Genomic DNA, 18,864 nt, shown 5'->3' on the forward strand with positions numbered 1-18,864 from the left:
AGCAGATGATTCTTTAACCTATACAGAGAAGTTTTAAAGTTTCTGAATAAGAAGTAGAGAAAAACGTCAGAAAGATTGTTTTAAAGTTCCGTTGTGTGTGTGTGGGGGGGCAGGCTTAAAGGAATTTCAGTGTAGAGCATTCCAGTCTTCCAGGATGGCGTTGTACTGAGCGTCAGCTGAATGTCTGTTTACCAATTCGCTGCCTTCTTTTCTATTCACACCGGATTGTTACTTTTGGAGTTTGAAAAGAATTTCATCAGTCGGGAAATATTTGGAGTTCACATGTTTCTGTGAAAACCAAGTTGTTTTTTAAGTGATGAAGACAGCGAATCCCAAGGAAACAGAGAAAGAAACATCTTTTTAATATTCATCCAAATCGCATTTCGATGTAAAGATCTGACGCCAGATTGCCATGAAAGAAATGAAAAAAGCGGAAAAAGAAAGGAAAGAAGTAGCTTATATCAGCTCGATAACTTTCCATGCTTGTTCGTCTCGTATACCAATTTCTAATTTACTACAATATCATGATTTTAATTTTTTTGTTAGAGAACATTAGTGTGGTACAATACTGTTTTGTGCAGGGAGTTCATTTTACCCGTCCTGTGACGAATATTCTATATGCTATAATCTATGTGTAAAATAATGTCTCAGTTGATGAAGTTTAAAATAAACAAAAAGAAAAGAAAACGTCTCAAACTGGTAAGTTAAAAAACATATGAATATTAATAGTGAAACATGTTTTCCTGAAAATTGACAGATGGTGTACACTTGTATTATATATATATATCAATAAGTTATAACTTTTGCCCTTTTTAACAGGCCAAAAAAATCTAGTATATATAGTAAAAACTACTACCTTAGTAGTGCTACCTATTTTTTTTTTTTTTTTTGTCAACCAGTCACACATTTCTATTTCTATACAACTTTTTGTAAACTTCTAAAACACTATGACTTTTTGATAGTGAATGGATTCAAGATACATTGACGCAGAACAAATGAAGAAGTCGATAATCATTTTGAAACACAATTTATTAAAGAACAACAACAAAAAAGCTTTGTTTATCAAAAATACCCAACTACTAACCCTACGTCTGAGTGGATAGCACAAATAAAACCAGTCGTAAAACCACGTGCAAGTGTAGCGAAGTTAAGTAATAATCTCAGCCATCCTTTTTCTTTTCGTATTCAAATAAATATCTTATAATTTTCATACATTCAAATATATGGGTTGCTAGAGAATTTAATTGTATTGTTTGCTATAAATTATTCGGTATTTTTATATTGTGCGATCATGTCATCATCTCGTTGCCTTAGATGATGGCTAGAAAGATGCGCTCGAACATCCAACATCAGATGTTTTAGGCCGCGATATTGCTAGATTCGTGGAAGATGGATGATAACTATTTGGAGGAACGAGCCCTGTTCCAGCATCTTCCTTGCTATCATCCAAGGTGATTTTAATTGGTAAAGTGAATGACTGCTGCATGAAAGAATGAGAAAGTTGGCATAAAAATATAAATGAAATTTTATTAACGACAAACGACGACTTTGAAGAAACGTCCTATTGACTCTGACAAGAATAAGCATCTTAGTGTGAGGAGTGCCTTGTTAAAGATGGGGCACACAGTAACTGGACAATCATAATTTATGAGGTCAAAGGGATTCGCGTAGTGATTGCGGAGAATACTTCTTAAGCGTTGCTCAAACATCACAGGTAGTTCCTGGCGGATGCTGCCAATATTCTAACTGTCGGAATTTTATAAAAGATGCCTAAGTGTGTATTTTTCACGCGCTTTTTGATTGGCTGAAATAAAACTTTTGATTTCAATTGAATCAACAGTTAACATTTTACAAAAAATATTCGTTTAGGAGCCAGGCGCATAGCAACAATTAAGAGCCGGATGCGGTGAAAGAAGGCGAAAAGATTACTCGATCTCTATAACTTATATCGTTAGAACTTATATTGTTATTCTTCAGTTAAAATTTTCTTAAAAGGTAAAGTTTGAAATCACATTTCTTAGGGTTAATAATGAGTTTTCTTTTCTAATGTGTGGAAACTGATTGTATGATTTCTTATTTTAAAATTTATCTGCACAATAGTTTTCTTATCGACACACGGAAACTAAAATTGCCGCCGAGATGATTATTTATCTCCGGATCAATTAATGCTGGAAAATACCCAGCCACTAACCATAAGTCTGCGTGGATAGCACAAATAAAACCAGTCGTAAAACCACGTGCAAGTGTAGCGAAGTTAAGTAATAATCTCAGCCATCCTTTTTCTTTTCGTATTCAAATAAATATCTTATAATTTTCATACATTCAAATATATGGGTTGCTAGAGAATTTAATTGTATTGTGTTTGCTATAAATTATTCGGTATTCTTATATTTTGTTTACATATATATTATCGTCGATTTGCATTAAGTCGAAGTCATGGGCATTCCTCGATTACTTCTAGCCATCAGTACAATTTCTCGACTGTTAACTAATCTGGATCGGCTGAATAACCCGTGGAATGTCCAATGTTAATGCTAATCGAGGAAAACATATATTGGTCCACCCCACCGAAAAAATATTTAGACAAAGATAATCACGTCTATAGAGATAATAGGCGAACGGTACTCCCTCCTGACTCCTGTAAACTTTGAGTTCGTCTTACATTTGAAGCCATGGGTTCGGCCGAGTGCACAGTAAAGGTTGAAAGATGGAGATTAGAAGAAAGAAGTCTTGAGAATGTTGGGATTGTTTTTAATGTTTTTCTGGGCAAATTAGAGAATATGGAAACGAATGGGCGGAGAGGTGGGCGAGCAAAAGAAATGTACAAAAAAAAAAAAAAAAAACAGTTACGCAACCACTGAAAATCGTTTTCTGCCAAATCCAACTTATCCCCAACTCTATACCGCATCTCCCCAACACCTCAGGAACATTACGGCAGGCCACCAACCACCAGAAAGCATCGGTCTTGTTCACCTGAGAAGAGAGAGAGGAGGGAGAAAGAGGGAGAGAGAGGGAGGAAGAAAGAGAGAAAAGGAGGAAGAGAGATGTGTAGGGAGATATATATAGAGAAAAGTGTGACGAGAAAGATAAAAGAGAGACAGAGAGGAAATAATGAGAAAGAGAGTTTGGGGAAAAGAGAGGTTGTGTGTGTGTGTGTGTGTGTGTGTGTGTGTGTGTGTGTGTGTGTGTGTGTGTGAGAGAGAGAGAGAGAGAGAGAGAGAGAGAGGTGTGTGTGAGAGATTGGGGGGGGGTAGAAGTTTTGCTTACAAATGCGTTGTACATCTTCATCCTTTGCACTGCACAAAACGCGCCAAGTGATTCTGATTGTTGCCGCCAATCTGATGAAGTATGGATTACCATTATTCTATTTTCCTTTCGCTCAAACCTCTCCCGTTCTTGTTAATTATTGCTTCGTATATTCTTCACTTCTTGTAATCGACGCATTCAAGTAGTTTAAAGATTATTTCGGATTTCTTGGAAAACGTCCTTCACAAGATTCTCTTTTTGCCTAGTTTTTGATTTTTTTTTCACCTGTTAATGTTGAAAAAAAAAGTTGTTTTTATTTTTTTTCACCTGTTAACGTCGAAAACAAAAAGTTGTTTTTGATTTTTTTTTCACCTGTTAACGTTGAAAAAAAAAGTTGTTTTTATTTTTTTTTTTCACCTGTTAACGTCGAAAACAAAAACATACAACTATCTTGGATTTAAAGTAAACTTTTGATTATTTGAATTTTTCAGATTATACTGTTTTCATCCTGGATTTTATTCTCACAACATTTCAGCCGATGTGACTTCCGTTTTCTTCGGGTACATTTTGTCGAACATTTGGAATTTGTACAGAATTTTAAACGGAATTCTTTAGTTAATCCACGAAGGTAATTTATTTTCATCCCGTCAGCTACAATCTGAATAATTCTAAATTATATCCTTAGTATCGTCTGTACTGAGGATTGAACCTTCAACTGCTAAAAAATTAGTAGTAGTAAAATGATAAATAAATTTTAAAAAATGCCAATTTGCGGATTTTCACTCGCAATTGGCGATGCCATTTTAGAAATCAACCAACACAAAATATTTTTGCCATCGTGTCTATACTGAGAAAAAGCGCAGGTTTATAAGATTTTATCGTGATTCTGAAGTTTCAGTTTTGATTAAAATGCAAAATTCGCTGTCGCCGAAGACACCTGGTGAGACACGGATACCTAAGGCGCCATCGTCTGTCACACCAATAAATCTGTCCAAACTACTGTCTCCAGACTGCGAGACAAAACTGCAACTGCCAATGATTAAAACAACACAAAAAGTTTCTAAACTGGAAACGACGACGCCATCGCCGACAGCCAATCGCACTCTCCCATTAATCTCGCCACCGAATGTTCCAGGAACTAAATTAAGAAGATCCAATTCTTCGGCTGTAGAGACAACAAAAACAAAAATGAATTCGACAACGAACGATACAAAATTGCGACGAGTTAAGTCAACTTTAATAGAAACGAAACGTCCAAAGTCTCTAATTCTGGTTCCTGGAACAAAATTACCAAAGCTACATGAAAACTCCAGTGAAATGAAATCTTCAAAAACAGGATCTGGGAAAATACCGCAATTGGAAACCGGGAAGACGACCAAAGAAACAAAAACTTCAAAAACAGCAGAATCGAAACTTCCTCGGATCCATCCTACGAGTTTGCCGCTAAAAGAAATTAATGCTGAAATCGAACCAATCGATGTTTGTCAAGAATCTCTTGAAAGTTCTGAAAATCTTGAGGATATAAATCAATGTGGCAGCGGTGAAGAGATGGCGATAAGGGAAGAACCAGTTAAAACGCACGTAACGTCTTTGCCTCCGAAAGTCTCAAAGACAATCGGAATTGGCTCATCAAAGAAAGTCCAAGGAACCGAGTTCAAAGTAGCCCATTCCAAAGCTCCAACTCCTGCTGTATCAACAAAACTACCGAACGCTTTTTCAGGTAATAACACTTTGCCGAGATCACGGAAGAATGTTTCTTCCACTAATACCTCACCAATAAAAAAAAACCCGGCTACAACAGCCACGGAAAAGAAATTACCTAAAGCTAAGTTGACTTTAACTGGGTTAAAATCCCCAACCAAACCCCCGGAATCGAAACTTCCTAAAACTCCAACAACACCAGATGAGACCAAACTAAAGGCGTTGGGAACAAATAATGACCGTCGTCGCGACAGTAACGCAACAAAAGCCAATCAACCATTGCAGAAAAACGACAGTTAATATTTCTTTTTAATGTTTTCCTTTTTTTCGTCCTGTGATTTTTTTCCTTCTTCTTTTCCTCACACTTTTCTTTCTCCTCTTTAGTCTTTCTCCTCCTCTTCATTTCCTCTTCTTTCTACAATTTTCACTATTTTTCTTCGTTTTATTTATAAACAATTTACTTTTTAGTTCCAATGGAACATGAAAATATGTTTGTATTATAGGAATTCTATTTATATGTTATAAATTTTTAAAGTGTCACAAGAATTGCAATATGTTTTCGAGGTTAAAATTTGTCTTTCCACTAAATCGTTGTCTTGTTATGTTCGGATAACTCGAATTTATTTCTTCAACGTCAAACAATCTGTAATAGGTCTCTGTAATAGGATATTATAATAGAAAACAACGCCCTATACCAAGCTTTCACAGTGCTTCTTGGCATCAAAAACGCATTAAAATATGAAACCTAGTTTTTATGTTTTGCAGATTTGGTTTTGTGTAAAGCATTTTTAGTGTAAATAAACAAGTGGTTTTGTTTTGGTGATTTTCGAATGTTCGCAGCTTTCGAAAACGAGTTTTATTGTGGTTATCAAATTGACTGCCTTACAATTTTCACAATAATTTAGGGTACCGATAGCTAAGCGACATGAAAAATATTGGTCAAAAGGTGAGGGGGGATACTCACTGACTTACTTGGTTGTTTGGCCACAGTGTATGCGTTGGGGTGGAGAGGCTTTGTTTTTAATTTATAATTTAGAATCTGATGCAGGCGTAATCTTCGTAATGCAGGATTCCAAAATAAATTGACTTTACAGGAGTGGATATACTTTTATCACCCAACCCTCACACCTAAATGTAAACCTGAAACATGTCGATTAATCACGTTAATTATTAATTAATCATCAAAATAGATGGCGAAAAATCATAAATCACAAACATCCTGTTTGATTTCACTAAATTTTTGAATAAAACGTGTTTACAACAAAAAACAAATTTACATAAAACTTATGATCTAGTAGTTGCTATTACAAAGTCATGGTGTTTTTTTTTTTGGGGGGGGGGGCTGTTCGTACGCAACAAAAACGTGATTGGTTGACAAAAAAAAAAAGGAATAGGCAGAGTACAGATTTTGCGATGTTAATACCCGAGTATCTCGCATAAGTCGATTTTAACTGAATACGTGTTTTGGTTCTTCTTCGAAAATCAAAATATTTAATTTCAAGTAAAACCAATGGTACCTACTTAATTGTCATGTTGAAGTTATGAAAATATCCTAAAATTACGAAAAACGATTAGGTAGAAAATGAATTATTAAAGAAAACAGTTTTCCAAATATTTACAAGTTTTGCTTTACATTAATAAACTGAGCAGCACAGCCACAGCACGTATAATAGCAGAGGAGGTAATTAATTTCTGAAAAGTTAAAAAAAAAAAAAAAAAAAAAAAAAAACTTAGGCCATTTAGGGAGAAAACTAGTTATTTCCTTTGTGTTTACGTCAATTTTAACAGACAAACATGTCGAAACCGTTTTCTCGTTGAATTATGGAAATACTTGCTGAATATTAATTGCAGTAATATTTAACTAATTTTCACATAACATTGCTTTTAGTTGAAATTAATGTAACAAGTAGGTAGTTATTGATTTATTTTTTTTTTAAATAAAAATTCAAGTTTTCGCCTGTCGGATTTCGCTATTATAACGAAAAATAAAACACGTGTTTTATAAAAAATTTCATGATAACATGAAACGTTACATAAATATTTTGTAAACTAAGTGCCCCTTTTTATAGGTAAAAAGTATTGGTAAATAGTTCAAATCGAATTATTTTTGCTTAAAAACATAATTTCTAATGATTTTTTTTTTTTTTGCTGATAAAAACAATGGTACTGGTCGCGATTAGAGTTCCCTGCCGAACACCCTAAAAAAACACTGACTTCTCCCTACGCATGAGCATTGCCATAGTAACTAAACGATCATGAATTTTTATCGACTTTGTTTTACTGTTTATGAATATTGAAATAAAAGACATTACTACACATTTATTAATAATATCTCACTTTTAATCACTTTTATCGACTTTTTTTTACTGTTTTACTGTTTGTGTGTCACTTTTATCGACTTTTTCTTTTCTTTTTTAAATAGCATTTTCTTTTTTAAATGACTACGTTTTACTGTTTATGTCTCACTTTTTTTTTATATTGTACTAGTGCACTTATTGATCCGTGCTGAAATAACGTTATTATTTAAAAAGCCATTCTTAACATGGGGAGGGTGTTTTGTACCTATTCTCTACGTTAACCTTATAATTGAATAAAAAAACATTAAACTTTAATTAAGCTTAGAAATACGATTTAAAATATAGCGCGGATCATAAGTGCACTCTGCAGTCTGCACTAGCACCCATTTTCTTATTAATAAATGTTTAGTAATTATTTTTCTTTTAATATTCATGAACAGTAAAAACGTCGTCATTTAAAAAGAAAATGCTATTTAAAAAAGAAAAGAAAAAGTCGATAAAAGTGACACATAAACAGTAAAACAGTAAAAAAAAAGTCGATAAAAGTGATTAAAAGTGAGATATCATTAATAAATGTGTAGTAATGTCTTTTATTTCAATATTCATAAACAGTAAAACAAAGTCGATAAAAATTCATGATCGTTTAGTTACTATGGCAACTAAAACATGTCCTTTGCTCATGCGTAGGGAGAAGTCAGTGTTTTTTTAGGGTGTTCGGCAGGGAACTCTAATCGCGACCAGTACCAAAAACGATTTGTAAATGCATTCATCGTAGTTACTTACTCTCTCATGCAATTAATAAGTAGCGTATTTTTCCACGAAATTTTATAAATATTTTTTTAATAGCTACATTAACATGCCCAATAATAATGTACCAGCAAAGGGCGGCTATGAACTCGCCGTATCTAGATTTTTATCAGCAATTCCTATGCTACGAATTATGTTTTTCTCGAGTCCATTGCTAGGATTTTTAAAATTTTTATTATTATTATTTATTTATTTATTTTTACAATAATATCGTGGAGTACGGACATGAACAGCAAAAACAATATTTTATTAAAAACTGCTAAGTTGTCAATAAAAATGAATTTTGTATGATTTGATTTTGTCATTTTTCATTTGATTATGTCTTATTTTTGACAACTGGTTTATTTGCTTTCGCCAATCATTGAATTGGCACAAAGCAATCTGCATATCAAGTTTGCTTGAAATCAAATCCGTAATTTATATTTCAGATAAACATGATTCTATTTCTTAGCGATGGCATTTAAAAGAATATATATATGCGTGAACAAAAATTAATGTCTCACAAAGTTGATGTTCAGAGAGAAGGAGAAACTGTGCCTTTTTTATAGTTATACGCGCGAAGTTTCGGGACAGAATATTTCTTGTGCTGCGTGCTGCGATTGGATGAAAGAAATGATTTGAGCTTTTGTTTAATTGAGACTCAATATGTAAAAACAATCCCCATAGCCCAGATTTACAAAAACTTTCTCGTAGAAATATCAAAAGACACCAGAAGAAAACTGAAGAGTACAACGGTCGAAACGTTGTGAAATTGACAATAAACAAGACGTGGAAAACAAACCAAGACATTATGTTTTTGAAATTTTTTTAGGTGAAATTGATTATTCGTATTCTTCGGGAAACTATATTGACTGTTATTTTGATATTTCGATCCGTGGCGTAACTTGGTAAAATTCAGCTGTAAGTTACACTTTTCTGGGAGTTGAGGATCCAATTCTCAGTTCGAGCAACAAAATACAATTGCGAAATACTTAGTCATTTGAATCAAGTCATGGCTGACAGAACGAGAGCACGCTACCTCTATGGATTAAATAAAAGATTCCGTTCGAAATTCTGTACAGATTCCCGAGTTAAACAGAAAGAGTCCTGAATTCGACAAGATACACCTGAAGAAGGCCGGAAGTTACAACCGAAACAAGTGAAAATAACACTGAATATGAGAGCAGTAGTTTGTCGATATGCACAGAAACATTGGAGATTTTTGTCCACGAAAATCCCTGTTTATGAAACGAAAGTTACACGTGATGAAAGGAAGATACGCTATTGCTGGATAACCTGAAGATACAATTACAAAAGAAAAAAAAAAAAAAAAAAAAAAAAAAAAATCACCGAAAAAAACAATTACAAAAAAAAAATCACCCGAAAAACAATAACCAAATAAAAAAAATCATCCGAAAATACAAAAAATTAAAAAATCACCCTAAAATACAATTACCAAAAAAAAAAAAAAAATCACCCGAAAATACAATTACCAAAAAAAAACACCCGAGAACACAATAAACAAAAATAAATAAATTAATGAATAAAATAAATAATCCAAAAATACAATGACTAAAAAGCAAAATAACACAGAATTACAATGATAAAAAAATCCGAAAATACAATAACCAAAAAATAACACGAAAATACAATAACCAACAAAAAAAAAGACTGAAAATACAATAGCCAAATCGACGCGACGAAAATACAATAACAATCGAAAACCAGAAAATACATTAACTAAAAGTAAAACTGAAAATGCAATAACTAAATAAATAATACGAAAATGCAATAACTTAATCGATAACCTGTAAATACATTAACCAAAAAATTATTCGAAAATACAATAACAAAAATGATAACCTGAAAATACAAAACCCTCCAAAAATAATCTGAAAATACAATTACAAAAAGATAACATGAAAATATAAAAACAAAACAACAACTAAAAAAATAAAACGAAAAAGCAAAAACCAAAAAAAACAAGACGACCAAATAAATAAGCTTAAAATACAATAAAAAAAAAAAAAACTGAAAATGCAATAACAAAAAAAAAAAAAACGAAAATACAATAACCAAATAATGCACCTGAAAATACATTAACCCAAAAATAAGCTGATAATACAATAACCAAAAAATAACCCGTAAATACAAAAAAAAACACTCAAAAAGACCCCAAAATACAAGAACAAAAAAATAACATAATAATACAATAAAAATTACCTGAAAATACTAGAACCAAAAAATAACCTGAAAATATATAACAAAAAAATAACAACCCGAAAATACAATAACAAAAAATAATCTTAGATACAAAAATAAAACAAGAAAAATAACCCAAAAATACAATGATGAAAATATAAAATACAATAACCAAAAAAATAATACAATGACCAAAAAATAATCTTAAAATATAAAAAATACCAAAAAATACTAGAACTAAAAAAACGAAAATATATAACCAAAAAAAAAACCCCCGAAAATACAATAACAAAAAATAACCTGAAAATGCAATAAGAAAACAAAAAATACAATAAAAAGAAATAACACGAAATACAATGATACACAAGTAAAAATTGCAATAACAGATAAATAACATGAAAATTAAATAACCAAAAAAAATAACATCGAAAATACAATATCCAAAAACATTAGCCGAAAATACTATAACCAAAAAAATTACCCGAAAATGATACGAAAATACAATAACAAAAAGAAAATGAAAATGCAATAACAGAAAAAATAACACGAAAAAACAATAACAAAAAATAACCTGAAAATACAATAATCAAATAAATAATACGAAAATACAATAACTTAATCGATAACCTGAAAATTCATTAACCAAAAATTATTCAAAAATACAATAACCAAAATAATAACATGAAAATACAATAACCAAAATAATAAACCGAAAATACAATTATAAATAGATAACCAAAAAAAGAATGATCAAAAATAACCTAAAATGCAATAATAAAAAATAAACGAAAATACAATAACAACAACAAAAAAAGAAAAACGACAGGTGGCGTCAGATGAATTTTTAGCTACGGATGGCCTGAACTGTATAGAATGTTCCTTTTTTTAAGCAAATATAAAAATCGAAGTTTTATTCAAATAATCAAAAATAATACAATAACTAAAATTCATTATTCAAATAACAAAAAATAATACAATAACCAAAAATAACCTGTAAATACAACCCCCCCAAATGACCCCAAAATACAAGAACCAAAGAAATAACGCAAAAACACAATTACTAAAAAAAAAGCTGAAAATACAATAACCAAAAAATAACTTTATAATACAATAACTAAAACATAACCCGAAAACACAATGGCAAAAAATAATCCGAAAATACAATAACCAAAATAACCCGAAAATTTAATCACCCAAAAATTACCCGTAAATACAATAACCAAAAAAATAAAATCGAAATACAATAACCAAAAAAATAACATTAAAATACAATAACAAAAAAATAACATTAAAATACAATAACAAAAAAATAACTCGAAAATACAATAATCAACAAAAAATTACCCAAAGATACAATCACCAAAAAAATAACATTAAAATATAATTTTTAAAAATACCCTGAAAATACAATAACCAAAAATTAACTCAAAAATGCAATAACTCAAAATTAACCCGACAATACAATAACAAAAAAAAACTCGAAAATACAATAACAAAATAACCAAAACAATAACCTGAGAATACAATAACCAAAAAAAATAACACGAAAATTTAAGGACAAAAATTACCCTGAAAATACAATAACCAAAAACATTACCTGAAAATAAAGTACCACCCAAAAATAACCTGAAAATATAATAATAAAAAAAACTCGAAAATACAATAACTAAAAATAATCCGAAAATACAATAACCAAAAAATAACCCGAAAATACAATAAAAAACCCAAAATACAATAAAAATACAATAAAAAACGTAAATATAATAACCAACAAAAATAACATGAAAATACAATAACCAACAAAAATAACACGAAAATACAATAACTAAAAAATAATCCGAAAATACAATAACTAAAAAATAATCCGAAAATACAATAACCAAAAAATAACCCGAAAATACAATAAAACCCCCAAAATACAATAAAAAAAATACAATGACCAAAGAAATAACCTAAAAATACAATAGCAAAAAAAAAAAACGGAAATATAATAACCAACAAAAATAACACGAAAATACAATAGCCAAAAAAAAAAAAAAAATAACCCGAAAATACAATAACCAAAAAATAACCCGAAAATACAATAAAAACCCCAAAATACAATAAAAAAAATACAATGACAAAAAAATAAAAATAAAAATACAATAACAAAAAAAAAAAAACGGAAATATAATAACCAACAAAAATAATCCGAAAGCTAACTAAAAAAAAATAGCGGTTAAATTCATCTTCTTCATCCCCGTGTTTACAAAGCCATTTGGCAGAGGTGGCGTCAGATGAATTTTTAGCTACGGATGGCCTGAACTGTATAGAATGTACCTTTTTTTAAGCAAATATAAAAATCGAAGTTTTATTCAAACAGTCTTTATTTGAACGTTTATAATAAAATTATAATCTTTCTAATAAAAATATGTTTATGAACTTTTTTTTTCAATAGTTATGAACAGTTTTTTGTTTTATTTTTTTAAAGAGATGTTATTAAAAAATATTTATGAACTGTTTTTTTTTTCCAATAGTCAAATGAAATGAGATTTTTTATAGTCATTTGTAAGAATTCCTCTACCAACATTTATCATAAATGTTTTTTTTTTTTTTCAAATATTTTGTATTCGGAAATAAATCTTATTTATTACTTATTTGTCGTGTTGTTTGACCAAGAAGAAATTGGAGTTTTTTATTACGTTATTTATGTGATTTTCAGTGAATTTTACTCAAATAGAAGAATTAACAATTTCATTTTAGTAAGAAAGGATAACAAAACATTTTAGTAAGAAAGATAACGAAATAGTAATTCGTTCTTACTAAAATAATAACGGGGGGAGGGGGGAAGGAAGTACATCTTTTCTGGTAATAATAAAATTAAAGTTTGTTTCATTTTGTTTTCGAGTTTCCGATTCGATTTTTAAGTTTGATGGACGCAGACGATTTTTTTTTTTTTATAGCTGTGATTTGGCCAGGGTATTCCGATATCGACGTTTACCCAGCTTTTATTATAAATGTTTTATTTTTATACTTTATTATTTATAAAAATTACCAACACCTGATGTTCGGAAAATAGTTCATAATATATATTTCATTATATAAAAATATATACAAAAACAAAAAACAAAAACAGTTCATAAACACTTTATTAGGGAAAAAAACAATTTATAAATATTAAAAAAAAACAATTCATAGTATATTTTTATTATAAAAGTAAAAAAATAGATGAATTAAAAAAATAAACAGCTCGTAAATTGAGGAAAAAACACTTCATAAATATAAAAAAAGACAGTTAATAATATATTTTTATTATAAAAGTAAAAAAAAAATAGTACATGAATTAAAAAAAAACAGTTCATAAACATATTATTATTATAAATGTTATAATCGTCTTATAAAAGTTCAAATAAAGATTGTTTGAATAGAACTTCTATTTTTTTTAGCCCACCAAACTACACTTTATCGGTTATTAGAAAAAAAGTACATTCTATACAGTTTTGGTCATCCGTAGCTAAAATTTGTCTGGCGTTACTTCCGCCAAATGGCTTGGTAAACACGGAGATGCGAGACATAAATTTAACCAAAATAACCCGAAAATACGATAGCCAAAAAGATAAAAAATAAAAATAACACGAAAATACAATAATTAAAAAGATAATCTGAATATATAGTAACAAAAAAAAATTTTTTTTTAATTTAAATGATAATAATAATAATAATAATAATAATAATAATAATAATAACCCGAAAATACAATCTTATTATAAATTTTCCTAGTGTCTGTCTGTGTGTGTGTGACACGGTTTATCTCAGCCTAGACACAACCCACCCAGGCAAATCAAGTAAGGCACCGAAATGAAGCTTATGACTCAGCGGATATTTTAGTGATATTTATATCCATGTATGGTGTATGGAAGTGCAAAAAAAAAAAAAAAAAATTTTAAAAATGGAAAAAAAAATAACGTTTTATTTACTGGGTATTTTTCCGGTATTCACCGGAAGTTATTATCTCCCTTAGTAAGTTCGATTTACTGTGTGTGTGTGTGTGTGTGTGTGTGTGTGTGTGTGTGTGTGTGTGTGTGACGTGGTTTATCTCAACCTAGAGGCAAGTAAGGTACCGAAATGAAGCTTATGACCCAGCGGATGTTTTAGTGATATTTACATCGATGTTTGGTGTATGGAAATGTAAAAAATAAAAATAAAAAATAACGATTTACTAAACAACGTTTTATTCACTGGATATTTCTCCGGTACAAGGCTCAAGTTGCCTAGCTGGGCAAACTTGGGTTCTTGTAACCAAAAAATGACCCGAAAATACAATAACCAAAAAATAACCCGAAAATACAATAACCAAAAAAATAACCCGAAAACACAATAACAAAAAAAAAACACAAATACAATAATCAAAAAATAAAAAAAATGAAAATACAATAACCAATAAAAATAACACGAAAGTTCACTAATCAAAAAAAATAAAAATAAAATAACCCCAAAATACAACGATCAAAACATAACCTTAAAATGCAAAAACATTGAAAAATAACCTGAAAATATGGTCCAAAAAGTACCCCGAAAATACAATGACCTAAAAAAATAAACTGAAAAAATAACCCAAAAATTCAATAACTAAAACAATAACCAAAAATACTATAACCCAAAAAATAACACGAAAACACAATAACCCAGAAAATAAACTCGAAAATGCAATAACCTCTCCTTCAATAACGCGAAAATGCAATAACTTAAAAAAATAAATAAATAACCCGAGAAAAACATCAGAAATTAGAATACGAAACCTGGCTAGAAATATCGTTGCATTTCCCAAAATGTTCGAGCGAAATTCCCTCTGTTTCTGTCTTTGAAAATATTCGTTGCTTGTGTTCTTTGTGGAATTGGCATCAGCTTTCTCGTTTGTCTGCGTAAGAGATGAAAAGGAATAATACAAGAATCTGATATGACGCTTAACATATAAGAACAAAGTGAAAAAACACATTTCATAATTGCAAACGAAGAATTGAATTATGGATTATCTCACAATTCTTCACACAACCGAGAGAACAGTTGATCCCCACCCCCTTCACAGTTAGAAAAAAATGTGATTACTATCTTTCCATTGGCTTAGCGCTCCAACCTATATCTATATTAACAAAATTGGGTGACTACTTTTTGTGTTTCTCGCTGTGCGTGTTTTTCTCATGACAACGTGACTTGTACATATTATTTTTACGGGTCAAAAAATAATGGAAAAAATTATCCTTAACCAGTGTTCGCTTATTAATGTATACTAGCGGAACCTGTGGAAATTCCACAGAGGATTGATTCATATGTAATATATTGATGTTAGCATCCTGTAGATATTCAGCGTACATGGAGACACTCTGATATTATTATGGACATTTTGTTAAAACTGCAAACTAGCAGAGACACCCGGCGTAACCAGGTCGTAAAATACGCTTAAATATGATCTTTTAATTCTTGCAGATTTCGTATCATTATAGAGTTAATGTTCTATCGATTTTTATATATTATAAAGTTGCGATTTCAAAAATAAAAAAATATATTCATCAGCTTGAATCGAAACCGAATCCCAAACTAATAGGAACGTCCAAAAATAAGGGACAAAATTGAGAAAAACTATGTAAACAGTATGCTATATTCAAGTTTTTTGATTTCCTCTAAAGAATAAATCTTACTTAGTCATTTGTAAACGTTGCATCAACCGAAACGCCAAAAACTTGATTACTCTGTGAGGCAAGCTATTGTGAAGCAACACAAGGAAAATCACACCATTAGAAAGATTTCAGAGAAAGTGAAACGTTGTAAGAGTGTTGTAGGCAGGGTTGTTAAATCCTGCAATGATGCTGGCAAAATAGTGCTTTTAAAACCGGCAGACTCCACAAAACTTTGGTAAGAGAAGATTGAATAATGCAGCATATGTCATTAAAGGACCGTTTTAAGTCTTGCACAGAAATTAAAGGGGTTATGAATAGTCTCTCATGTGTTAATGTGTCAAGACAGACTGTTTCTAGACGTCTGCAAGAAATAGGGTTGTTTAATCGAACCCCAGGGAAGAAACCACTTGTTAGTTTGAAGAATAAGAAGAGATTAGAGTTTGCAAACAGGTATGTAATTTGGACATATGAAAATTGGGCAGAAGTATTTTTCAGTGATGAAAGCAAGTTTTATTTATTTAGAAATGATGGGGGGAAAACAATGTAAAGAGATGTATTGTTGAAAGATTAAATGCAAAGTGTACTAAGAAAATTGTCAAGTTTGTGGGTGGAAGCGTCATGGTATTTGGAATGTTTTCTAGCCAAGGTACAACGCCTCTTGTCCAGTTACAAACTCGTGTAAACGTGCAGATCTCTAAAAACATTGTTCAAGATCATGTTGCGCCAATCATACAGAATTCAGGTTTCGAGAGGGTCACCTTTATGCAAGATAATGCCCCATGTCACAAGGCAAAGGTAGTAATGAGTTACCTTAGCAAGCAAGATTTCGAAATTATGGATTGGCCACTGCAAAGTCCTGACTTAAATCCAATAGAAAATCTTTGGAAGACCTTAGGAGTGAAAGTTATGGGAAAAAATCCCTCTAACACGGAGGATTTTGGGGTGAAGTTCAAGAAGAATGGTATAAAATTAGTATCGATGACTGTCAAGAACTGATTCTTTCTTGTAGTCGAAGATGTGCAGCTGTCATTGAGAGCAAGGGCTCATTTACTAAATATTGATTGTACATGTATTTTTATTGTTTTTTGGCTGTTTACATTGATTTTCTCAAATTTGTCCCTAACTTTTGGACGCTCCTATTTTGAAAATGAATAAATAATTGTTACAATTCTTTTTCTATCCTCTGCAAATGATTCTAATTTTAGTATGTTATTATGGATGATAACGACTACAAATTGTTAAAATTTCAGCTTTTCACAGTTGTTATTTCTAACAAATATTAGGTTTTAAAATTTTGTCCTTTAGTTCCTTCAACTATAATCGTAAACGGGAAAAATTGAAAATTAAATATGAGTTACTTCTACATATTTTGACGTAAACAATGAAAATGGTAAGTCGAATAAAACATTACTCCTGTTTTTTTTTTTTGTGTTTTTTTTTGCATGCTCAAAATTAACCATCCACAGTCGTTTTGCATCCACCTGTCCGTAGCGCAGACGCTAACGACGCTAGAGAAATAAATAACGTGGAGTGAAAATAACGCGATTTTTAAAATTCCCTAAAAAATCCAATAATTGAATTATTTCGTTAATTTTTTACAGACAATAAGTCTGGTAAATGTTTACTTTAACTGCAACAGAACACAGACCAATAAAATTTGGTTCTTTATAGGTTTTCGGGGTTGCTGACAACGAATCTGATATTTAAACATGTTTCAAATACGTTTTCGTTATAATAACTTTATTTTATTTATCATTTTAAAGAAAGTTTTTCGCTCTAATCGTTTAAACTACAATCGTTTTAAAACAATTTTGTCTTCTTTTCAGAACGTTGAATGCAAGAAGGCAAATTCGTACAATTTTCTTATTTCAATTCAAGCTAGGTCGGAGAGCTGCTGAAACATCTCGCGATATCAACGAAGCGTTTAGCCCAGGAACCGCTACTGAATGCACAGCACAATGTTGGTTTAAGAAATTTTGTGACGGCGGCGAGAAGGTGATGTTTGTAGTGGTTGGCCATCGGATGTTGACAACGATCAATTAGTCGAAGCACTCCACACACAATTGTTCGAGAACTTGCTTCTGAATTAGACGTAATGTATTCAACGATTTTCGACCACTTGAGAGAGATTAGAAAGACAAAATAAATTGATAAATAGGTACATTAAAAATTTCAATTCCACAACCAAAAGAAACGCCGATATGAAGTGTCATCTTCCCTTCTTTTGCGGAACAAAAACGACCCATTTCTCGACTGGGTTGTAACTTACGATGAAAAATGGGTTCTTTGCGACAACCGGCGATGCTCAACTCAGTGGTTTTACGCCGACGAAGCTCCACGACACCTACCGAAGTCAAAATTGCATCAAAAGAAGGTCATGCTGACTGTTTGGTGGTTTGCGACTGGTCTAATCCATTACAGTTTTTTTTTTAATGCAGGAGAAACTATTACGTTGGAACAAATAGATGAAATGCATCAGAAACTTCGACAACACGTGAAAAGGCCCAATTCTCTTCCAAGACAATGACCGCACGTTGAACGAATTGGGCTACGAAACTCTGCCTCATTTGCCGACTACCATTTTTTCAAGCACCTCGACAACTTTTAGTGTGAGAAATGTTTCAAAAACCTAAGCGAGATCAAAAACGCTGTCAGCGGCTTCACGGCCATCAGAACGCAAGATTTTTACGCTACTCGCATAAATACACTTGTTTTGCGTTGGCAAAAGTGTATTGATTCTGATGGTGCTTATTTTGATCAATAAATTTTTGTTTGGGCCGAGATATGTTCATCTGAATTTAAAAGTTAAAAACCGCAAGAACTTTCTCCTCAATTTTCCTGTCAATATTTAATTTTAGGTCGCAAACGTTTACGATTTATAAGATTTTTTGTAAAAAAAAAAGAAGTTGGAAAATATATAAAAATTATTTAAGTTTTACAAAACTTTTAAAAATTATTTTTGTTATATTATGAATAAG

The 18,864-nt window shown here is 31.0% G+C and overlaps 1 protein-coding gene across 1 annotated transcript; it reads left to right on the forward strand.

The window, feature by feature from the left end:
• Positions 1 to 3,121: 3,121 nt before the first annotated feature.
• LOC145267128 (uncharacterized) lies at positions 3,122 to 6,095 on the forward strand. Its single transcript, XM_080123165.1, has 2 exons — positions 3,122 to 3,346; positions 3,738 to 6,095. The coding sequence occupies exon 2, from the start codon at positions 4,156 to 4,158 to the stop codon at positions 5,245 to 5,247; it is 1,092 nt and encodes a 363-aa protein (XP_079979291.1). The 5' UTR covers positions 3,122 to 3,346; positions 3,738 to 4,155; the 3' UTR covers positions 5,248 to 6,095.
• The last annotated feature ends 12,769 nt before the right edge of the window (positions 6,096 to 18,864 follow it).

Source organism: Euprymna scolopes, chromosome 42 (assembly GCF_053919585.1).
Source record: "Euprymna scolopes isolate OS-2025 chromosome 42, ASM5391958v1, whole genome shotgun sequence".
Lineage (NCBI taxonomy): Eukaryota > Metazoa > Mollusca > Cephalopoda > Sepiida > Sepiolidae > Euprymna > Euprymna scolopes.